Source organism: Sturnira hondurensis, unplaced genomic scaffold (genome assembly GCF_014824575.4).
Source record: "Sturnira hondurensis isolate 20B ecotype Veracruz unplaced genomic scaffold, ASM1482457v3 Scaffold0001918, whole genome shotgun sequence".
In the NCBI taxonomy this organism is placed as follows: Eukaryota; Metazoa; Chordata; class Mammalia; order Chiroptera; family Phyllostomidae; genus Sturnira; species Sturnira hondurensis.
The window spans coordinates 1,709,726-1,729,142 of NW_028074549.1; the positions used below are offsets into that span (position 1 = coordinate 1,709,726).

At 37.1% G+C, this 19,417-nt stretch overlaps 1 protein-coding gene across 4 annotated transcripts in view; it reads right to left on the reverse strand.

Annotated features, from left to right (window-relative positions):
* Window positions 1-19,417, reverse strand: part of FNDC3A (fibronectin type III domain containing 3A) — a 212,789-nt gene that overhangs the window by 158,657 nt on the left and 34,715 nt on the right. For 3 of the 4 annotated variants that reach the window (XM_037037935.1, XM_037037922.1, XM_037037927.1), the window contains exon 2: window positions 7,296-7,433. In XM_037037935.1, coding sequence (XP_036893830.1) covers window positions 7,296-7,394 — 99 coding nt within the window. In that variant the 5' untranslated portion in view covers window positions 7,395-7,433. Of the gene's footprint in view, window positions 1-7,295; window positions 7,434-16,201; window positions 16,224-19,417 lie in introns of those variants that run through there. The other variant, XM_037037942.1, reaches the window with a different exon arrangement.

Below are 19,417 nucleotides of genomic sequence, written 5' to 3' on the forward strand. Positions count from 1 at the left end.
AGAAGTATTTTAAGTCATGAAAGGCAAGGACCTAAATCCAAGATTACTCTATCCAGCAAGGCTATCATTTAGAATGGAAGGGCAGATCAAGTGCTTCCCAGATAAGGTCAAGTTAAAGGAGTTCAGCATCACCAAGCCCTTATTATATGAAATGTTAAAGGGACTTATTAGCTAAGAAAAAGGAGAGATCAAAAATATGAAGAGTAAAATGACAACAAACTCAAAACTATCAACAACCAAATCTAAAACAAAAACAAACTAAGCAAACAACTAGAACAGGAACAGAAATGGAGATTATATGGAGAGTTATCAGACAGGAGGAGGAGGGAGAACAGGGAAAAGGTGTAGGGAATAAGAAGCATAACTGGTAAGTACAAAATAGACAGGGGGAGTTTAAGAATAGTATAGGAAATATAGGAGCCAAATAATTTATATGTACAACCCATGGATATGAACTAAGGAGGAAGGATGCTGGTGGAGGGAGGGTACCAGGTGGAGGGGAATAAAAGTGAGAAAAATGGGACAAGTAAAACAGCATAATTAATAAAACATACTTAAAAAAATAACACTCCGAGATTCAGAAAATAACACTCAGACAACATTGACATTTTAGAAGTACCTTCAAAAATAGTCTCATTATTTCACTGTCTTATGGAACCAAAACAACATTTCAAACTGGAGTTCAATACCTAAATTAAAGGGGACCAGACCTAAGATCATGGAGGACTAAATGGAACTTTACACTAACCTCCTTCCAAGACCAAAATGGAATTACAACTAAATTATACAAAAACAATTCTTAATAATCAATTGGATACCAGCTGGAGAGAAAGAAGCCACACAACCAAGAATATATTGAATAAACAACTTCACTACAACATGATCAGCAGGGAGTGTAGAGGAGGTGTGAGAGGGCTAGCTGGGCATCTACCGGTGTCAACTGAAGTACAGGAGGGATACACTTGAGCAGCCAGGGTTTTTCTCCCTGAGATGTATGGGGTCTAAACCCCAGGCTAGGCAACCCAGCCCACAGCACCAAACTGGGAAAGAAATCAAAATGATACCCAGCTTTGAAAAGCGCAGGGTTTCTATCTGCCAGAGAGACAGCTAGAGATACAAAGGGCCTCTTTAAGGACCAATGCACAGAATTTTGCCTGCAGCCATTTAACCTTGGCTTTGGCAGAGGGAGGAAAGAATGAACTAGAGACTGTGAATAGACTAGAGTCAGAAGCTGGTGATTTGGGGAGAGAACTGAAGGAACAACCTCTACGATCCTAGTGCTAAGTCATTACCCATACTGCAGAAGCCATCTTTCTCTAGCAGAGCACTCTACTCCCTGAGGCATCAGCCGGAAAGCAATGATCCTCCCCTCAAGAATCCCTCCTGCTAGACACTGTGGAGATTAAGCCAGGCCACTGAGTACAGCTGGAGTCTATATCAGTGATTAAGCCTAACAGTGGAGGTGGATCTCTTTGGGAGCTTTGAGACTTTGGCTGACCCTCCCCTGGGCTCAGGGCTGGTAAAAGCCAGCCTTAGGGCACAGCTTGGTTCTTTCTGCACACAAACAGGTCCAGCAGAGGGAGCCACCAGCTGTGGACCACTGATAGCTCCAAAGAAGTTGCCCAGGGCCAGTCACAGGAAGCATCTGACATAGATCTGCCCTAGACTATTTGTGGATCTACCAAATACACAGATACAAATAAATAGAAGTAACCAAAACAGAAAGACAAAGAAACAGGCTTGGGGTGGGGGGGAAGAGCAAGGTTAATTCTCCAAAAGAAGAATTAATGGAATGGAGGCAAGCAATTTATCAGAGAGTTTACAGTAATGATTATAAGGATACTTAACATCATGAAAAAAAGCATAGGAACCATAAAAAAATACCAGTCAAAAATAAAGAATGCAATACCCAAAATAAGTAATGCACTACAAAGAATAAACATGAAGGAGAGGATCAAACTAGTGATTTAGAAGACAAGGTAGAAAAAAAACACGCAGAGCAGCAATAAGAAAAAAGAATTTAAAAAAATGAAGAGCGCTTAAGAAACATCTTGGACAACATAAAGCATAACAGCATCTGCACCCTGGGAATACAAGAAGGAGATAAGAGTAAGCAAGGGAATGAGAACCTATTTCAAAAAATAATGACCAACTTTCCTAATCTGGTGAAGGAAAAGGACACACAAGTCCAGGAAGCACCGGGAGTTCCAAACAAGATGAACCAAAAGAGGCTTATACTGAAGACACATCATAATTAAAAGGGCAAAGCTTAAATACAAGGAGAGAATTAATCATAAAAGCAGCAAGAGAGAAATGCAGTTAGTCACCTACAAAAAGAGCTACAATTAGACTATGATCTGATTTTTCAACAGAAACATTTCAGGCAAGAAGTAACTGACACGAAATATTCAAGGTGCTGAAAAGCAAGGACCTACAACTAGCAATGCTATCATTTAAAACTGAAGGAGAAATAAAGAGCTTCCAAGATAAGAAAAACCTAAACACGCATGTTAACACCAAGCCAGTACTGCAATAAAGGTTAAAGGGCTTGCTTCAAAGAGAAGAAAAAAGAAAACAAAGAAAAATAGTTAAAACATAAAATGGGAATAAATACATATATATCAATAATCACCTTAAATGTGAATGACTTAAATACCCTAACCAAAAGACATAGGGTAGCTGAATGGATTATAAAACAAGATTCATATATACGAGGGGAGAAGTCCCACCCCCCAAAAATGGAATATTCTCCTGAAAGGCAAACCCTATGTAATACACACTTCCCCCACTATCTCAGTGTTCTAGGAACCCATGCGTATCAGTGTACCAGCTACCACTATTGTAAGAAGTTGAATTAGGCTCCTTCTTTTTCTTAAATTTTTTTGAAGATTCTTAAAATGTTTTTGCCTGTTTAATAATGGGTAATTTACAAGCACACCTGCCCACTTCAGTCCCCCACCCTCCCTATTTACCCGATCTCATTTCAAGTGACATTGTTTTTATTTCCCCCAATGAAAACAGTCCTCAGAGGGAAACATTTTACTGATGAGGAAGTGGTGAAACAAAGTAAGGCAGAAACACTAAAAGGCATCAAAATTGATAAGTTCAAAAATGGCTTTGTGAGCAGAGAAAAAAAATGTTTTCATAGGTGTACTGCAACAAATAGAGAGTAGCTTGAAGTGACTGATAAACATGTAAGAATAAATACACAATTTTTAATAAATAAATTCCATTTAATTGGGTACCCCCTCATACGCTGTTTCCAAGAGATTCACCTCAGACCAAAAGATAAACACACACTAAAAGAATGAAAAAAAGATCTTTCATGCAAATGGAAAGGGAAAAAAGCTGGGGTAGCAATACTTATATTCAACAAAATAGACTTTAAAAGCAAGGCTATAGTAAGAGACAAAGAAGGATACTACATAATTATAAAGAGAACAATCCAACAACAGCACGTAACAACCCTAGTAAACATTTATGCATCCAACACAGAAGAGCCTAACATGTAAAGCAAATTTTACAACGTAAATGGAAGACCAATAGAAATGCAGTCTTTGTATGGAATTTTAACGTCCCATTGATTTTGATTGATATATCTTCTAGACAGAAAATATAAAGGAGATAGTGGCCTTAAGCAACACACTAAATCAAATGGATTTAACTGATACCATGAGTGAATTTGACCCCAAAGCAGCAGAATATATTCTACATACTTTTAAATGTACATGGAACAATTTCTAGGATTGACCACATGTTAGGACACAAGTTTCAGTAAATTTAAGAAAACTGAAATCATATCAAGCATCCATCTCTGATCACAATGATATAAACTAGAAATCAATCACAAGAGGAAAACTGAGAAATACAGACACAGAAGGTAAATGTTATTAAACTATGAATGGATCAACAATGAGATCAAGAAAGATATCAAAAGATACCTCGAAACAAATGAAAATGAGAATACAATAACCCAAAATCTGTGGGACACAGGGAAAGCATTCCTAAGAGGGAAATTCATAGCATATAGGCCTATCTCAACAAAACAGAAAAAGCTCAAAATAAACGATCTAACTTTACCCTTAAAGGAACTTGAAAAACAACAACAGAGCTCAAAGTTAGTACAAGGAAGGAAATAAAAATCAGAGCACAAATAATATAGAGTCTTAAAAAAAAGCTGGTTCTTTGAAAAAATAAACTAGACTGACAAACCTTTAACCAGAATCAAATCAAGAAAAAAGGAAGAGAAATGAAAGGAAGAGAAATAACATCAGAAATGAAAGAGAAAAAATAATACGTGACACCAAAGAAATACAAAGAATTGTAAGAGCATATATGAACAACTCTATGCCAACAAATGGAACAACCTTGATGAAATGGATAAATTCGTACACACATATAATCTTCTATAGCTTATTGGAAAGAATCTGAGAGTCTGTATACACAAATTACACCTACTGTAATTCAAAGATATTATACTTCAATATTCAAGGAGTAATCAAATAACTCCCAGCAAACAAAGGCCCTGCATCAAATGGCTTCACTGGAGAATTTTACCAAACATTCTGAGAAGAACTAGCACCTCTCCTCCTCAAACTATTTCCAAAAATTCAAGAGGAGGGAAGACTCCCAAGCTCATTTTATCAGGCTATCACCATCCTAATTCCAAAACCAAATAAAGACATTACAAAAAAAGAAAATAATAAGCCAATATCCTTGATGAACATAGATGCTAATATCCTCAACAATATAAGAGCAAATCAAATAAAGCAATACTTCAAAAAGATCATACACATCATAATCAAGTAGGATTTATTCTGAGAATGCAAGGTTGGTAGGACATTCACAAATAAATACATGTGATACACCATATACAAACTGAAGGATAAAAACCACATGGCCATATCAATGGATGCAGAAAAAGCATTTGATAAAATACAGCACCCTTTTATGACCAAAACTCTCAGCAAAGTGGGAAGAGGGAACATACCTAAACATAATAAAGGCCTTAAATGACAAACTGTCTGCCAACATCACACTCAATGGGAAAAGACTACAAGCAACTCCCCTCAAGATTGGGAACAAGGTAGGGATGTCTGCTTTCACCTCTCTCACTCAACATAGTAACGGAAGTCTTAGTTATAGCAATGCGACAAGAAGAAGAAATAAAAAGCATCCAAACTGGAAAAGAAAAAGTAAAGCTATCTTTATTAGCACATGACATGATACTGTACACAGAGAACCCTAGAAGATTCCATCAAGAACCTACTAGAACTGATATATGAATTCAGCAATGTAGCAGGACACAAAATTAAATGCCAGAAATCAGCTGCATTTTATAGTTCCAATGAACTATCATAAAGAGAAAATAATAATGCCATTCATGATCACTTCAAAAACCTTTGAACAGTAAAAATACTCAGGAATAAAATACCTGGGAATAGATCTAACCAAGGGTGTAAAAGACCTATACTTGGAAAATTATCAGACACCGAAGAAAGAAACTGAAGAAGAAACAAATAAGTTAAAAACACATACTGTGTTCATGGACAGGAAAATTTAAATCATTAAAATGTCCATGCTACCCAAAGTAATCTATAGATTCAATGCAATTCCTATCATGACTCCAATGACAGATTTCATAGAATTAGAACAAATATATCAAAAATTTATATATCAGAAAAAAAAATTTATATATCGGGAACCACAATAACCCTGCATAGCTACAGCGATCCTGAGAAAGAAGAACAAAGTTGGAGGAATCATGCTACCTCATATAAAACTATTCAACAAGGCCATAGTAATCAAAACAGTATGGTACTGGCATAAAACAGACACACAGATCAATGGAACAGAAGAGAGCCCAGAAATAAACCCCCAGCTTCATAGTCAATTTATTTGACAGAGGAAGAAAGCACATACAATGGGCTAGATAGTTTATTCAATAAATGGTATTGGGAAAATTGGACAGATGAATGCAGAAAAATGAAACTAGACCACTATCTTACACCACACATAAAAATAAATTCATAATGGATTAAAGACCTAAATGTTAGACTGGGAAAAATAAAAATCCTAGAAGAAAATACAGGCAGCAAAAACTCAGACATAGCTGATGGCAATATCTTATCAGATATATCTCCCCAGACTAGGGAAACAAAAGAAAAAATAAACAAATGGGAATTCATCAAACTAAAAAGCTTAGCACAACAAAGGACACCATCAAGAAAATAAAATGATGACACACAGAATGGGAGAACATATTTACCAATACATATGATAAGGGGTTAATATCCAAAATTTATAAAGAAGTTATAAAGCTTAATACCAAAAAAACCAAACAACCCAATCCATAAATGAAGGACCTGAATAGACACTTTTCCAAACAGAACACACATGTTCAATAGACATTATGAAAATATGCTCAAGGTCACTAATCATCAGATGAGTGCAAATTAAAACCACAATGAGATACCACCTCACAACTGTCAGAATGGCTATCACTAGTAAGTCAACAAACAACAAGTGTTGGTGAGGATATGAAAAAAAGGGAATTCTTTTTCACTGTTGGTAGGACTGGTGCACCCACTGTGGAAAGCGGTATGGAGATACCTCAACAAATTAAAAATGGACCTGCCTTTTAACCCAGGAATCCCACATCTGGGAATATATCCAAAGAAACCCAAAATGCTAATCCAAAAGAACATAAGCACCCCTATGTTCATGCAGCATTATTTACACATTTGTCAAGATATGGAAGCTGCCTAAATGTCCATCAATAGATGAGTGGATAAAACACCTATGGAACATTTACACAATGGACTACCACAAGGCTATAAATATGAAGAATACTTTACCCTTTGTGACAGCAAGAATGGACCTGCAGAACATTATGCTAAGTGAAATAAGCCATTCAGAGAAACACGAGTATCATATGATTTCACTCATATGTGGTATCCAATGAACAAATTGAACTAACAAGGAAAATAGAGATGGACTCATAGATAGAGAGCAGACTAACAGTTACTGAAGCGGGGAGTTTAGTGGGTGGAGGGATCCAGCAAAAAAGGATAAGGACTCGACTCATGGACATGGACAATAGTGTGGAGAAAGTGGGCAAGGGGGAGAAGGGAAGTATAAGGGGGATAAATGACAATGAAAAAAATACCATTAAAAATAAAACATGAATTAAGAGGAACCCACTAATGTTAAGTTTAACTGCATTTAACATTTTGCATTCTTCTGAAAGACATACATGTGTACTAGAAATAAGGAATAAACATTGGTTTCCTTACCTGTTGTGTTCCATCTGCACTTACAATAGGGGCAGATAGAAGAGAAATATCACTAGTTAAAATCTGAGATGTATCCAGTAGTGGTGGATGTTCTGCCATTATCAGTAAGACATTAATATACTGGATAACTCTCCAACTCTGAAAAACAAAAACATATAGCAGTGTGTACATATCCTTAAAAATATATTAAAATATAAAACATTCAAGATTTGTCTTATCCTTTTTAATTTTTTTTTAATTTTGAGAATACATATGTTAAGGCTATGGACAGTGAAACAAAGGAAGGAGTTAGGGTGGAAGAAGCAACAGAAGGGAGCCTAGGTGGTACTCTGCTTTGGTTCTCTAGAAATGTACAGGAATGAAGGAAGCCAAGGTGAGGCTGCTATTACCTCACCAAAGACTCTAAGATAGAAGAATCAACAGGAGCAAGCTTGGACAGTGCCCTGCTTTGGCTCTCTGGAAATGTAAGAAATAAATGAGCCACAGTGGGCTGGTGTTAGGTCACTGAAATGGAGCCTTGGAAACAGGTTCAGGGAGTAAATGCAGGATGGGGTGCTGCTGCCTGTTGCTCCCCTGGTTGCAAATCTTGTGAGAAACCTTAGTGCTTAGGAGAGAAAAGTAAAGATGCATGCTGAGAAAGAAGAAAGGTATGGATGTGCTCCAGAAAGAGCCCAAGATTTGTCTTATTCCTTAACCTGAAGAGATATTCTTATCAAAGAAAAATTTTTACAATATTCTATGACTACTTTTTAATCAACAGAGATTTATAGAAATTTATTTCTTCCAACTTAACCAACTGTTTGTCAATGTATACAATAAACTAAGATATATATAATAAAGCCAATATTATCAGCAGCTTCTACTTAAATTGTTTCTCTATCCCTTTCAACTCTGTACACTATTTACTTAACCACCAGCATTTTTTTGTTAAAACACAGGGACAGGCACTAAAATGGAATAACTGAGTGAAGCAATCCTATCAGTAATTTTTTTCTATGAGAGAAGGTGGTAATGAACATCCAGTACACCCACATCATCCTATTAGTCTCTAGGATGATGACTCCAGAATTATGATTTTTCAATGATTCTTCAGAGACATCAAAATAGTAGAAAATTTTGTTCAGAATTAGAATAAGACCCTTCAAGTTTTATGTTCTCACTCTGGTCTCCTACCATTCCAGTTTTATTTTTCTTTTCTAAATGACACCCATTTTATAATAAACCCTATCATTTCAGTGATAAAAGCACATACATTTACAACAGAAACCCTTAACTGTAAATAGAATATCCCTTTTATAAAAAGTAAAGGACTTGACGTAAGCAATATTAGTCTACCATATACAACGCCAACCAATAAAACATCAGACAATTACATGCCCGGATGAGCACAATTGAGCTCAATCATAAATTTCCTTAAATCTACACTGAGAGGCAAAATAAACATTTTTGGATGTTTGCAGCACTCTACAATTTCTGCAGTGTCAAAATGTCTAGCTTTTATAAGACATTAAATCTTGAGTCATTGCAGAAACTCTTCTATGAGTTGATTTAAGCTAAAAACAATTTTCTATTTAGATATATAAAAACTGCTACAAAATATTCAATACAGGTATTTACTTCAAGGTTTTATACATAAAACCACAGTACCAAACATTCTCATAAAATATACAATGTAGACATAACGAGATATATATATATATATATATATATATAAACTTATCTATTATGTATACTCATATGCACGTATATGTATGTACATGCATGTATGTATGTACACACCCACACATACGTATATGTGCACATGTGTGCTAATATATGCTCATACATGTGCTTATATGTGTGTATGCATTTATGTGTATATGTATATATACACACATACATACAGATATGGGGAATGCAAATCTATCTTCTGGGATTGCTCTATTTCTTAAAGTTCAATAAAATCACTGAGTACTTTAAATCGTCAAATAATTTCACTCTGTGAACTATACAAAGAATGTAAGATGGAAAATAGTCAATATATTATTTTCACTCTTGCGCTTGCATGCCACATAACTTAGTTTAAGAAGAAATATTTTTATGGGAGGGAGTAGTGGGAGGAAAATGGAAACAACTGTACTGGAACAACATAAAAAATAAAGAAAATAAATAAATACATTGACCTTAAAGAACAAAAAGAAACATTTTTAAGGAGGCTAACTCAGGATGATTAACAGGACTAACCACAGTTAAAAATTTATAAGCAATTCAGGTTTTTTAAATTAGTAATTTTTTAAAGTAACCATTGAGTAATTTTTATTTTGTCACTTTATTCTATATGTAATATTTTAATACTTTTAACTAAAACTGCAAATCACCATTATAACTTAAATTTAGAATGTAATGCTGAAGTTACAACCACAGTTTGGTTTCAGGAGGTGGACTGGAAGTTTACAAATATAAATTTCTTCTGAACCTCCACTGAATTCCAAGAACAATGCTATTATAAATGAGATCTGAAGTCACATGCTACGTTTTACTATTATTCCATATAAGTGTTATCTCCAATTTTATTTTTGTAAAGTTATAAAATATCAAAAGTTTCATTTACGAACTGATTTCTTATATGGCTGTATTCATAACACAATATGAAAGGAGCTGGTTTTATTTCAGCTTGCAAATCATAAATGTCAGTCATGCAGATGAACTGCTGCATTTAGAAAGCTAGAAATTCCTTTCATTCTTGCACAGAGAACACTTTTAGGTTCTTTCAAGAAATGTCTTCTAATTTTGTTACTACTCACTTCCTACATTCTCATCTTATTTTGGTGACTACAAACACCCACTTGTTTTAGGTTCACCTATCTTTACTTGCTTTTTAATTTTTTAACTTCCTTTTTTCACATCCTCACATGAAGACATGTTTATTGATTTTAGAAAGAGGAAAGGAGGGAGAGAGGAGGAGGAAGAGAGAGGGGGAGGGGAAGAAACATCGACATGAAAGAGAAACAAGGATCGTTTGCCTACTGTATTCTCCCTGATTGGGAATCAAACCTGCAACTTAGGTATGTACCATGACCAGGATCAAACCTGCAAATTTTTGGTGCATGGCCTGACACTCCAACCAACTGAGCCGCCCAACCAGGGCTATTTGCTTTTTATAATGAAATGTATGATACATGTAAAAAGAAAAAGAGAGGAGTGATTTCTTGTGCTCACTAATTTCCATGAAATAATATTCCTCCGTGGCCTATTCCAGGTTATCATAATTTAAAAATCTAACTGAAAATTGCTGAATGTTTAACAATATTTGAACACAAAGACAAGATAGCTCCAGCATATTACTGTTTAGATCTGTATCTGCATATCAATATTCATTCACCTATCTTTGTAGTAATAATATACTAAAATGTTAACATTTCAGGAATTGGATGGAGGCATAGGTAGATACTTCGCCTCCTTGCACAACCAAAAGAAGGACAACAACAAATTTAAAAAAAAAACAATTTATAAGCAACTGCCAGAAGTGCCAGAAAATTGAACTGTATGGAAGTCTGACAACTGAAGAGTTGAAGAAGAAACATTCATCCAGACCCGTAAGAGGGGCAGAGATGGGAAGCCAGGGTGGAGAGGACTCGAGGCAAGGCAGTGCTGGAGAACCGGGTCGGGCTGTCCCACTTTTGCATGTGGATAAACAGGAAAGAACAACTGGGGGGCGAGACAAACTGAGGAACCCAGTGGGGGGTTCCAACGTGGGGGGAGAAATAAAACCTCAAAACCTCTGACTGAAAAAACCTGTGGGGGTTGCAGCAGCAGGAGAAACTCCCAGCCTCACAGGAGAGTTTGTTGGAGAGACCTGCAGGGTCCCAGAACATACACAAGCCCACCTACCCAGGAATCAGCACCAGGAGGGTCTTCTTTGCCTGTGGGTAGTAGAGGCAGTGACTGAAAGCCAGCCAAGAGCCAAGCAAGTGGCACTGTTCCCTCTCTGACTTCTCCCGTACATATAGCACTAGAGCTAGCCCTGCCCTATCGAAAACCTAAGGCTCCACCATAAGATTATCAACTGATTTTTTAAAAGAAATCTTATAGGCAAGAAGGGACTGGTAAAAAGAACGCAAAGTCATGAAAGGCAAGGACCTACACCCAAGATTACTCTATCCAGCAAAACTATCATTTAGAATGGAAGTGCTTTCCAGATAAAGTCAAGTTAAAAGAGTTCATCATCACCACGCCCTTATTACGTGAAATGTCCAAGGGACTTATCGAAGAAAAAGAAGATCAAAACTATGAACAGTAAAAGACCACAAACTTAGAACTATCAACAACCAAATCTAAAAACAAAAACAAACTAAGCAAACAACTAGATCCGGAACAGATGGACAGAAATGGAGATCACTCGGAGGGTTATCAGTGGGGGGAGAATGGGGGAAAAGGTACAGGGTATAAAAAGCATAAATGGTAGATAAAAAATAGACAAAGGGAGGTTAAGAATAGTATGGGAAATGAAGAAGCCAAAGAACTCAAAACTATGACCCATGGACATGAACTAAAGTGGGAGGATTCTAGTGGGAGTAGGAGGGTACAAAGTGGAGGAGAATAAAGGAGAGAATAAAATGGGACAACTGTAAGAGCATAATCAATAATATGTAATTTTAAAAATTTTCAGGAATTCGAGGGAAGAAAAGCTGAACTTTTTGTAGTATTCTTGCAATGTTCTCTAAGTTTGAAATTTTAAATAATGTCAAATTAAACAATATTTTTTAAATATTAATGCCAGGTTGCAGATCTGAATGTAAACATAAAACAAAAAAGCTTCTAAAAAACCACAAAAGAACATCTTCATAACTGTAGAATTTAGAAAGATCTTTCAAACATGGTACAACTTACATTTCTTAAATCACAGAGGGAAAAAATGATAGGTTAAACTTCAATAAAATTAAGATCTCTCATTAAGAAATATCTTTAACTTCCAGCAAAGATGGAGGTGTATATGGAGACACTGTGCATCCTAGCATAACCAAATTTAAGGACAACAAAGATTTAGAAACAAAAGCACAATCAGAACAGACAGAAAATTGAAATGTACTGAAGTCTGACAACAACAAACCATTCATCCAGACTGGTAAGAGGGGCAGAGTCAGCAGCAAGTGGAGAGGGGCCAAGGCAGGAAAAAGTGGTGGTTGGCAGACCCAGGCACGGGGAGGAAACAGCAGACCCAACACAGTGAGACAGGCAAGGCAGCTGGCTGACCTTGGACACACAGTTGCGCGCAGATAAACCAGGCAAAAAATGGGCGGAGAGACACACTGCACAACCCAGGGCCCCAGAGATGGGAAATAAAGCCTAAAAGCACCGACTGAAAAAAACTTTCGGGGGTTAAGGTGCCAGGAGAGGCTCCCAGCCTCACGGGAGAGTTCGATGGAGACCCACAGGGTCCTCAAAGGTACACAAGCCCACCCACCCAGGTACCAGCAACGGAAGGACCCAATTTGCTTATCGGAAGTAGCACAGGGGACCGAAATGAAAGAGAGCGCAGAATAAGCGCCAATGCTCCCTCTCTGACCCCGCCCCCACATACAGCGTTACAACCCAGCCACGTGGGTTGCCCAGCCCAGGTGAACACCTAAGGCTCCGCCACTCATGTGACCTGACCAAAAATGGCTCAATCAGAAGAACAAATCAAAGCCCCAGAGCCAATACTTTTAAGCATCCAAGGGATAGCCAACCTATCAGATGCACAGTTCAGAACACTGGTGATTAGGATGCTCACAGAACTGGTTGATTTGGTTTGCAAATTAGATGAAAAATGAAGGCTATACTAAGTGAAATGAAGGAAAATGCACAGGTATCCAATAGTGATAGAAAGAAAACTGGGACTCAATTCAATGGAGTGGACCAGAAGGAAGGAAGAAACAAACAGAAAAGAATGAACAAACAAGAATTCAAAAAAATGAGGAGAGGCTTACGAACCTCCAGGACTTCTTTAAATGTTCCAACATCCAAATTATAGGGGTACCAGAAGGGGAAAAGAAACAGCCACGAGTGGAAAACTTACTTGAACAAATAATAAAGGAGAACTTCCCCAATCTAGGAAAGGAAATAGACTTCCAAGAAGTCCAGGAAGCTCAGAGAGTTCCAGAGAAGTTGGATCCAAGAAGGAACACACCAAGGCACATTATAATTATGTTACCCAAGATTAAAATGAAGGAGAGAATTCTAGAAGCAGCAAAAGTTTAGGGGACAGTTACCTACAAAGGAGTTCCCATCAGACTGTCAGTTGATTTCTCAAAAGAAACCTTGCAGGCAAGAAGGGACCAGAAAGAAATATTTGAAGTCATGAAAGGCAAGGACCTACATCCAAGATTGCTCTATCCAGCAAAGCTTTCATTTAAAATGGAAAGGCAGATAACGTGCTTCTCAGATCAGGTCAAGTTGAAGGAGTTCATCATCACCAAGCCCTTATTATATGAAATATTAAAGGGACTTCTCTAAGAAAAAGAAGATAAAAAATATGAACAGTGAATGGACAGCAAACTCACAGTTATTAACCACCACACCTAAAACACAAGCAAACTAAGCAAACACCTAAAACAGGAGCGGAGACACAGAAATAGAGATCACATGGAGTAGGAGGAAGAGAGAGAGGGAGAAGGTACAGAGAATAAGTAGCACAGACAGTGAGGAGAAAATAAGGGGAGGGCAAGAGTAGTGTGGGAAATGCAGAAGCTAAAGAACTTACGACACAGGGACGTGAACTAAAATGAGGTAAGGTGGATGGGAGGGGGTGTGCAGGGTGGAGGGAATGAAGGGGGAAAAGGGGACAACTGTAATGGCATAATCAATAAAATATATTAAAAATTTCTTTAAGAGAATAAGTCAGACAAATATATTTACCACATATATAACTGAAAAATACCACATATTTAGAATACATGAGGAGGGACCCCAAAAAATCCAGAATTACCATCTGGAGGGTGGGTCCCTTTTACTACAAGGCACCCCTACTAGGTGAGTGTTCTAGGAACCCATCCGTATCAGCACACCAGCTAGCATTGTTGTGAGAAGCTGCATTCACCTTCAGTAATTTTTTTTTGAAGACTCTTTCCAAGGGTTTGCCCATTTCATGATTGGTGATTTACAAGAGCACCTGCCCACACACACAGCACTTGGTGTTCAACTGCTTTTGACCAAATGGACACAACTCCCATGCCCCAACCTCCCTATTCACCCTATCTCTTCCCAGGTGATCTTTTTTTGTTTACCGAGAAGAAAATAATCCTCAAAGGGAAAAGTGTTCCCAATGTGGAACAGGAGAAGCAAAAAACAGCACAAGGACTTAAAAGGCATCAAAATTGATGAGTTCACAAATTGTCTTGAGCAGTGCAAAAAAAGTCTTGATAGGTGTATTTTGTTGAATGGAGAGTACTTTGAAGTTGACAAAAGTTTAAACATGTAGGAATAAATACACAATTTTTATAAATAAATTCAAGTTTTTTGGGGTGTCCCCCTTATATACAGACTTCCTACAAATTGATTTTTAAACAATAAAAAATGTCGAGGGACTTGAATATACTCTTCACAAAAGTATAAACTCAAGACAGCTTTTTATATGTAAATATGTAAAAAGATTCTCAAATTAACTAATTACTAGGAACAAGCTAATTAAAAATCATATAATACTACCACATAATAGGATGATAAAAACAAAAGAGACTGACAATATTAAACATTAGTGACTGGCATATTTAATACTGGCATATTCTAATATTTCATATAGAATGAAAACTCAAAATCACCTTGGACACCAATTTAATATTATCTACCCAGGGTGAACACATAAATATTTTATGATTCAGTTGTGATTCAAGTATTAGACTCCTACTGAATACCAAAAAGAAATGCACACACATGTGCACCAACAGAGAAGTACATGAAGGTGTACAGCAGCATTATTCTCTAATAGCCCAAGACTATAACTACCCGAAACAATAATCCAAAGTAAATGGTAACTGTATCTGATTCATCCAAGTGGACAACTATACAACAATGAAAATTAATGAACTAGTGATACAGGGAACAACACAAATTTCACAAATAAAAGTAAGGGAAAAACAGACTCAGAAGAATGCATACTATACAACCATTTTATAATAGAAAGTTCCAAAGCCAATGAAACCAATCTATAGTATTAAAAGTCAGGACAGCAATTGCCTTTGGAGAGGAAGAAAGAGTAGAGATTGGAAGGGGCATGAAGGCAGTTTACAGGGTGCGAGTACTGTTCTATGTCTTGACTTGTGACACTGTTATGTGTTAATTGCCACTGCATTATGCATTGAGCTGTACACTGATATAGAGAGTGGGGCAAAGTAAGTTTAAGTGGTTCTTATGGTAAACAATATAATAATTAATAAATAATAATACAAGAATAAACTGTTTCATGTACTCAAAACTGTAAAACTACTTTTGCCCCACCCTATCTATATACTTCTCTGTGTACACTTCAGTAAAATTATTTCTTAAAGCTAAAATGACATGATTGTCTCTTTTTTTGAGGCTTTTTAAAGATTTTATTTATTTATTTATTTATCTCTAGAGGGGAAGGAGAGAGGGAGAGAAACATCAATGTATGGTTGCCTTGTGTGTGTCCCCTGTTGGGAGTTGGCCTGCAGGGAACCCTCCTGCAACCCAGGCATGTGCCCTGACTGGGAATTGAACCGCGATCCTCTGGTTCACAGGCCTACGCTCAATCCACTGAGCTACACCAGCCAGGGCTCATGATTGTCTTAAGTGATGCAGAAAAAGCATTTGATAAGATTTAATGCCCTTCCTGATTAAAAAAATAACACTCAATAAACTATGAATAAAAGAAAACTATCTCAACATATTAAAGACCACACATTAAAACCCCACAGATAATATCATACTCAGTGCTGAAAAACTGAAAACTTTTCTTCTAAGACTGGGAACAAGACCAGATGCCCACTCTCTTGTCACATCCATTCATAGTACTAGAAGTCCTAGCCAGGGCAATTAGGCCTGAAAAAGAAATGAAAGACATCCAAATTGGAAAGGAAAAAGTAAAATGATCCCTGTTCATATAAATCATCTTATATGTAGAAAATTCTAAAGATTAAAAAAAAATGTTAGATCCATTCAACAAATTTAGTGAAAATGCAAGATATAAAAATCAACATGCAACAATCAGATGCCTTTCTATACACTAACCAAATAATCTGAAGAGGAAATTAAGAAAAAAATCCATTTACAATTGCATCAAAACAAATACAATACTCAGAAATAAATCTAATAAGGAAGTGAAAGATTCGTATACTGAAAACTGGCAAAGTATTGCTAAAAGAAATTAAAGAGGACATTCTGGAATGACATCCTGCGTTGACAGACTGGAAGACAACACTGTTAAGCCCATACAAACCAAAGCAATCTACAAACTCAATGCAATCCCTGTCAAAATCTAGATAGCACTTTTTTCTTTGCAGAAGTAGAAAAATTCATTCTAAAATTTATATAGCATGTCAAGGGTCCCCTGAATAGGCAAAACAATTTTGAAAAAGAAAAACAAAATTTGAAGACTCAAATTTCCCGATTTAAAAACATATTACAAAGCCAAGGTAATCAAACCAGTGTGGTAATGGCATAAAGACAAGACAAATACACCAACAAAAAAGAATAGAGGGGCCACAAATACACTCATGCCTATGGTCAAATGATTAACAAAACTGTCAAAACCACACAATGGACAGTCTTGTCAACAAATAGTGATGGAAAAACTGCTTTTTTTTCCCAAAAGAAAGTCAGAATACACAAAATTAACTTAAAATCTAAGTGTAAGACCCAAAGTTATAAAACTTCAAGAAAAAAACAGAGGAAAAGCTTTATGGCATTGGTCTTGTTAATGATATGTAAGACATGACAACAAAAGCAAATATCATGAAAGCAAAAATAGACAAATGAGCCCTGACCAGGTCGTTCAATTGGTTGGAGTGTTGTCCTGTATATCAAAAGGCTGCAGGTTCAAGCCCTGGACAAGGTACATGCCTAGGTTGTGGGCTCAATACCCACTTGGCCCATGTATGTGAGGCAACCAATCAATGTTTCTCTCTCACATCAACATTTCTCTCCTTCTCTCTCTCTTCCTCTCTCTAAAATCAGTAATAAACATATCCTTGGGTGAGGATTAGAAAAAAATAGGCAATTTAGACTACATCAAACTTGAAAACTTTTGAACACACTCAACATAGTGAAATGCACCCTAAGGAAAGGAAGAAAATATTTGCAAACTTTGCTCTAGTTGCTATAAAATACCACAAACTGGGCAGCTTAAACAACAGATGGTTATTTCTCATGGTTCTGAGGTTTGGGAATTTCAAGATCTGGGTAAGAGCATCATCAGGTTCTTGGTGATGGCCCTCTTTGTGGCTTGCTAAATAAGAGCCACCTTATTGCTACACCCTCACATGAACAAGAAATGGGGAGTTCTGTTCTCTCTTCCCTCTTCTTAGATAATAACGGTACTAATCATCATGGGAGTTCTACACTTGTGACTTCACCTAAACCTAATTAACTCGTGACCTCATTTAAACTTAATTATCTCTTAAGTATCTGACTTACCCATTTCAGAAGGAAAGGTATTTATTCCATACATTCTTTTACTGGCCCCCAAAATTCATGTCCTTCTTGCATGCAAAATACGTTCATTCCATCCCAACAAAAGTCTTTTATTTATTTATTTTTAGAAAGAGGGGAATGGAGGGAGAAAGAGAGGGAGAGAAACATCAATGTGTGGTTGTACACCCCCCACTGGGGACCTGGCCCTCTACCCAGGCATACTCTCCAACTTAGAATTGAAACCATGACCCCTTGCCTCACAGGCTAGCACTTAATCCACTGAGCTACACCATTCAGGGCCCAACAGAAGTCTTAATTATGTTAACATAAACTCTAATGTCTAAAATTTTAGCTAAATCAGATTTAGGTGAGACTTGGATACGATTCATCCTGGGGCAAAATTCCTCTCCAGATATGAACCTGTGAAACGAGACAAGTTCTATGCTTCCAAAATACAATGGTGGGACAGGCCAAAATCAGAAATCAGAAGAAAGGGCTTCTGGTCAGGGGGAGGCATAGGCAGAGACACACTTCGCCTCCACACACAACCACAAGAATTAAAACTAAACCTCAAAACAAAAAACACCCAGAACTATCAGTTTTTCAGGAGAGACCGTTTAAAGGGCCTGCACAGACTTAGAACACATGCAAACTCATCCACACTGGGATCCACCACCATGGCAACAGCCAGAAGGGTGTCAGTCATGCACGAGAAGTAGGTGAAGTGACTGGAAATGGGCGAGTGCCAAGCAAACCTCCAGGAGGCAGGCAGTGGCATTGTGCTCTCTGAACCCTCCCCTCACACAGAGCCTTGAAGTAGTGAGTGGGTTGCCCTGGCATTTACCAAAGGCTCTGCCTCACACAATTTAACAGGTGCACTAAGACAGGGAGTCAAACCAACACTTCCTAATACAGAAACAAATACAGCATGGCTGCCAAATTGAGAAGACAAAGAAATACGACCCAAATGAAAGAAGAGAATAAAGCCCCATGAAAAGAACTAAGTGAAATGGAGATAGCCAATTTATCAGACGCAAAGTTCAAAACACTGGTGATCAGGATGCTCAGAGAACTGATTGAGTCAGTCGATGACATAAAGGAAGAAATGGGAGGTTACACTAAGTGAAATAAAGACAAATAAAGAAGGAATCAACAGTGAAGAAAGGAAGTCGGGATTCAAATCAACAATTTGGAACATAAGGAAGAAATAAGACTCAACCAAAACAACAAAGAAACAAGGAATTCAAAAAAGCAAGGATGGTATAAGAAGCTTTTGGGACCTCTCCAAACATGCCAACATCTAAGTCACAGGGCTTCCAGAAGAGGAGGAGGAACAGCAAGAAACTGAACTTATTTCAAAATAATAATAATAATGAAACAAACTTCCCTAATTTGGTAATTGAAATACACATACAGGTCCAGGAAGCACAGGGAGCCCCAAACAAGTTGGACCCAAAGAGGAACACACCAAGACACAGCATAATTAAAATGCCAGAGATTAAAGATAAAGATAA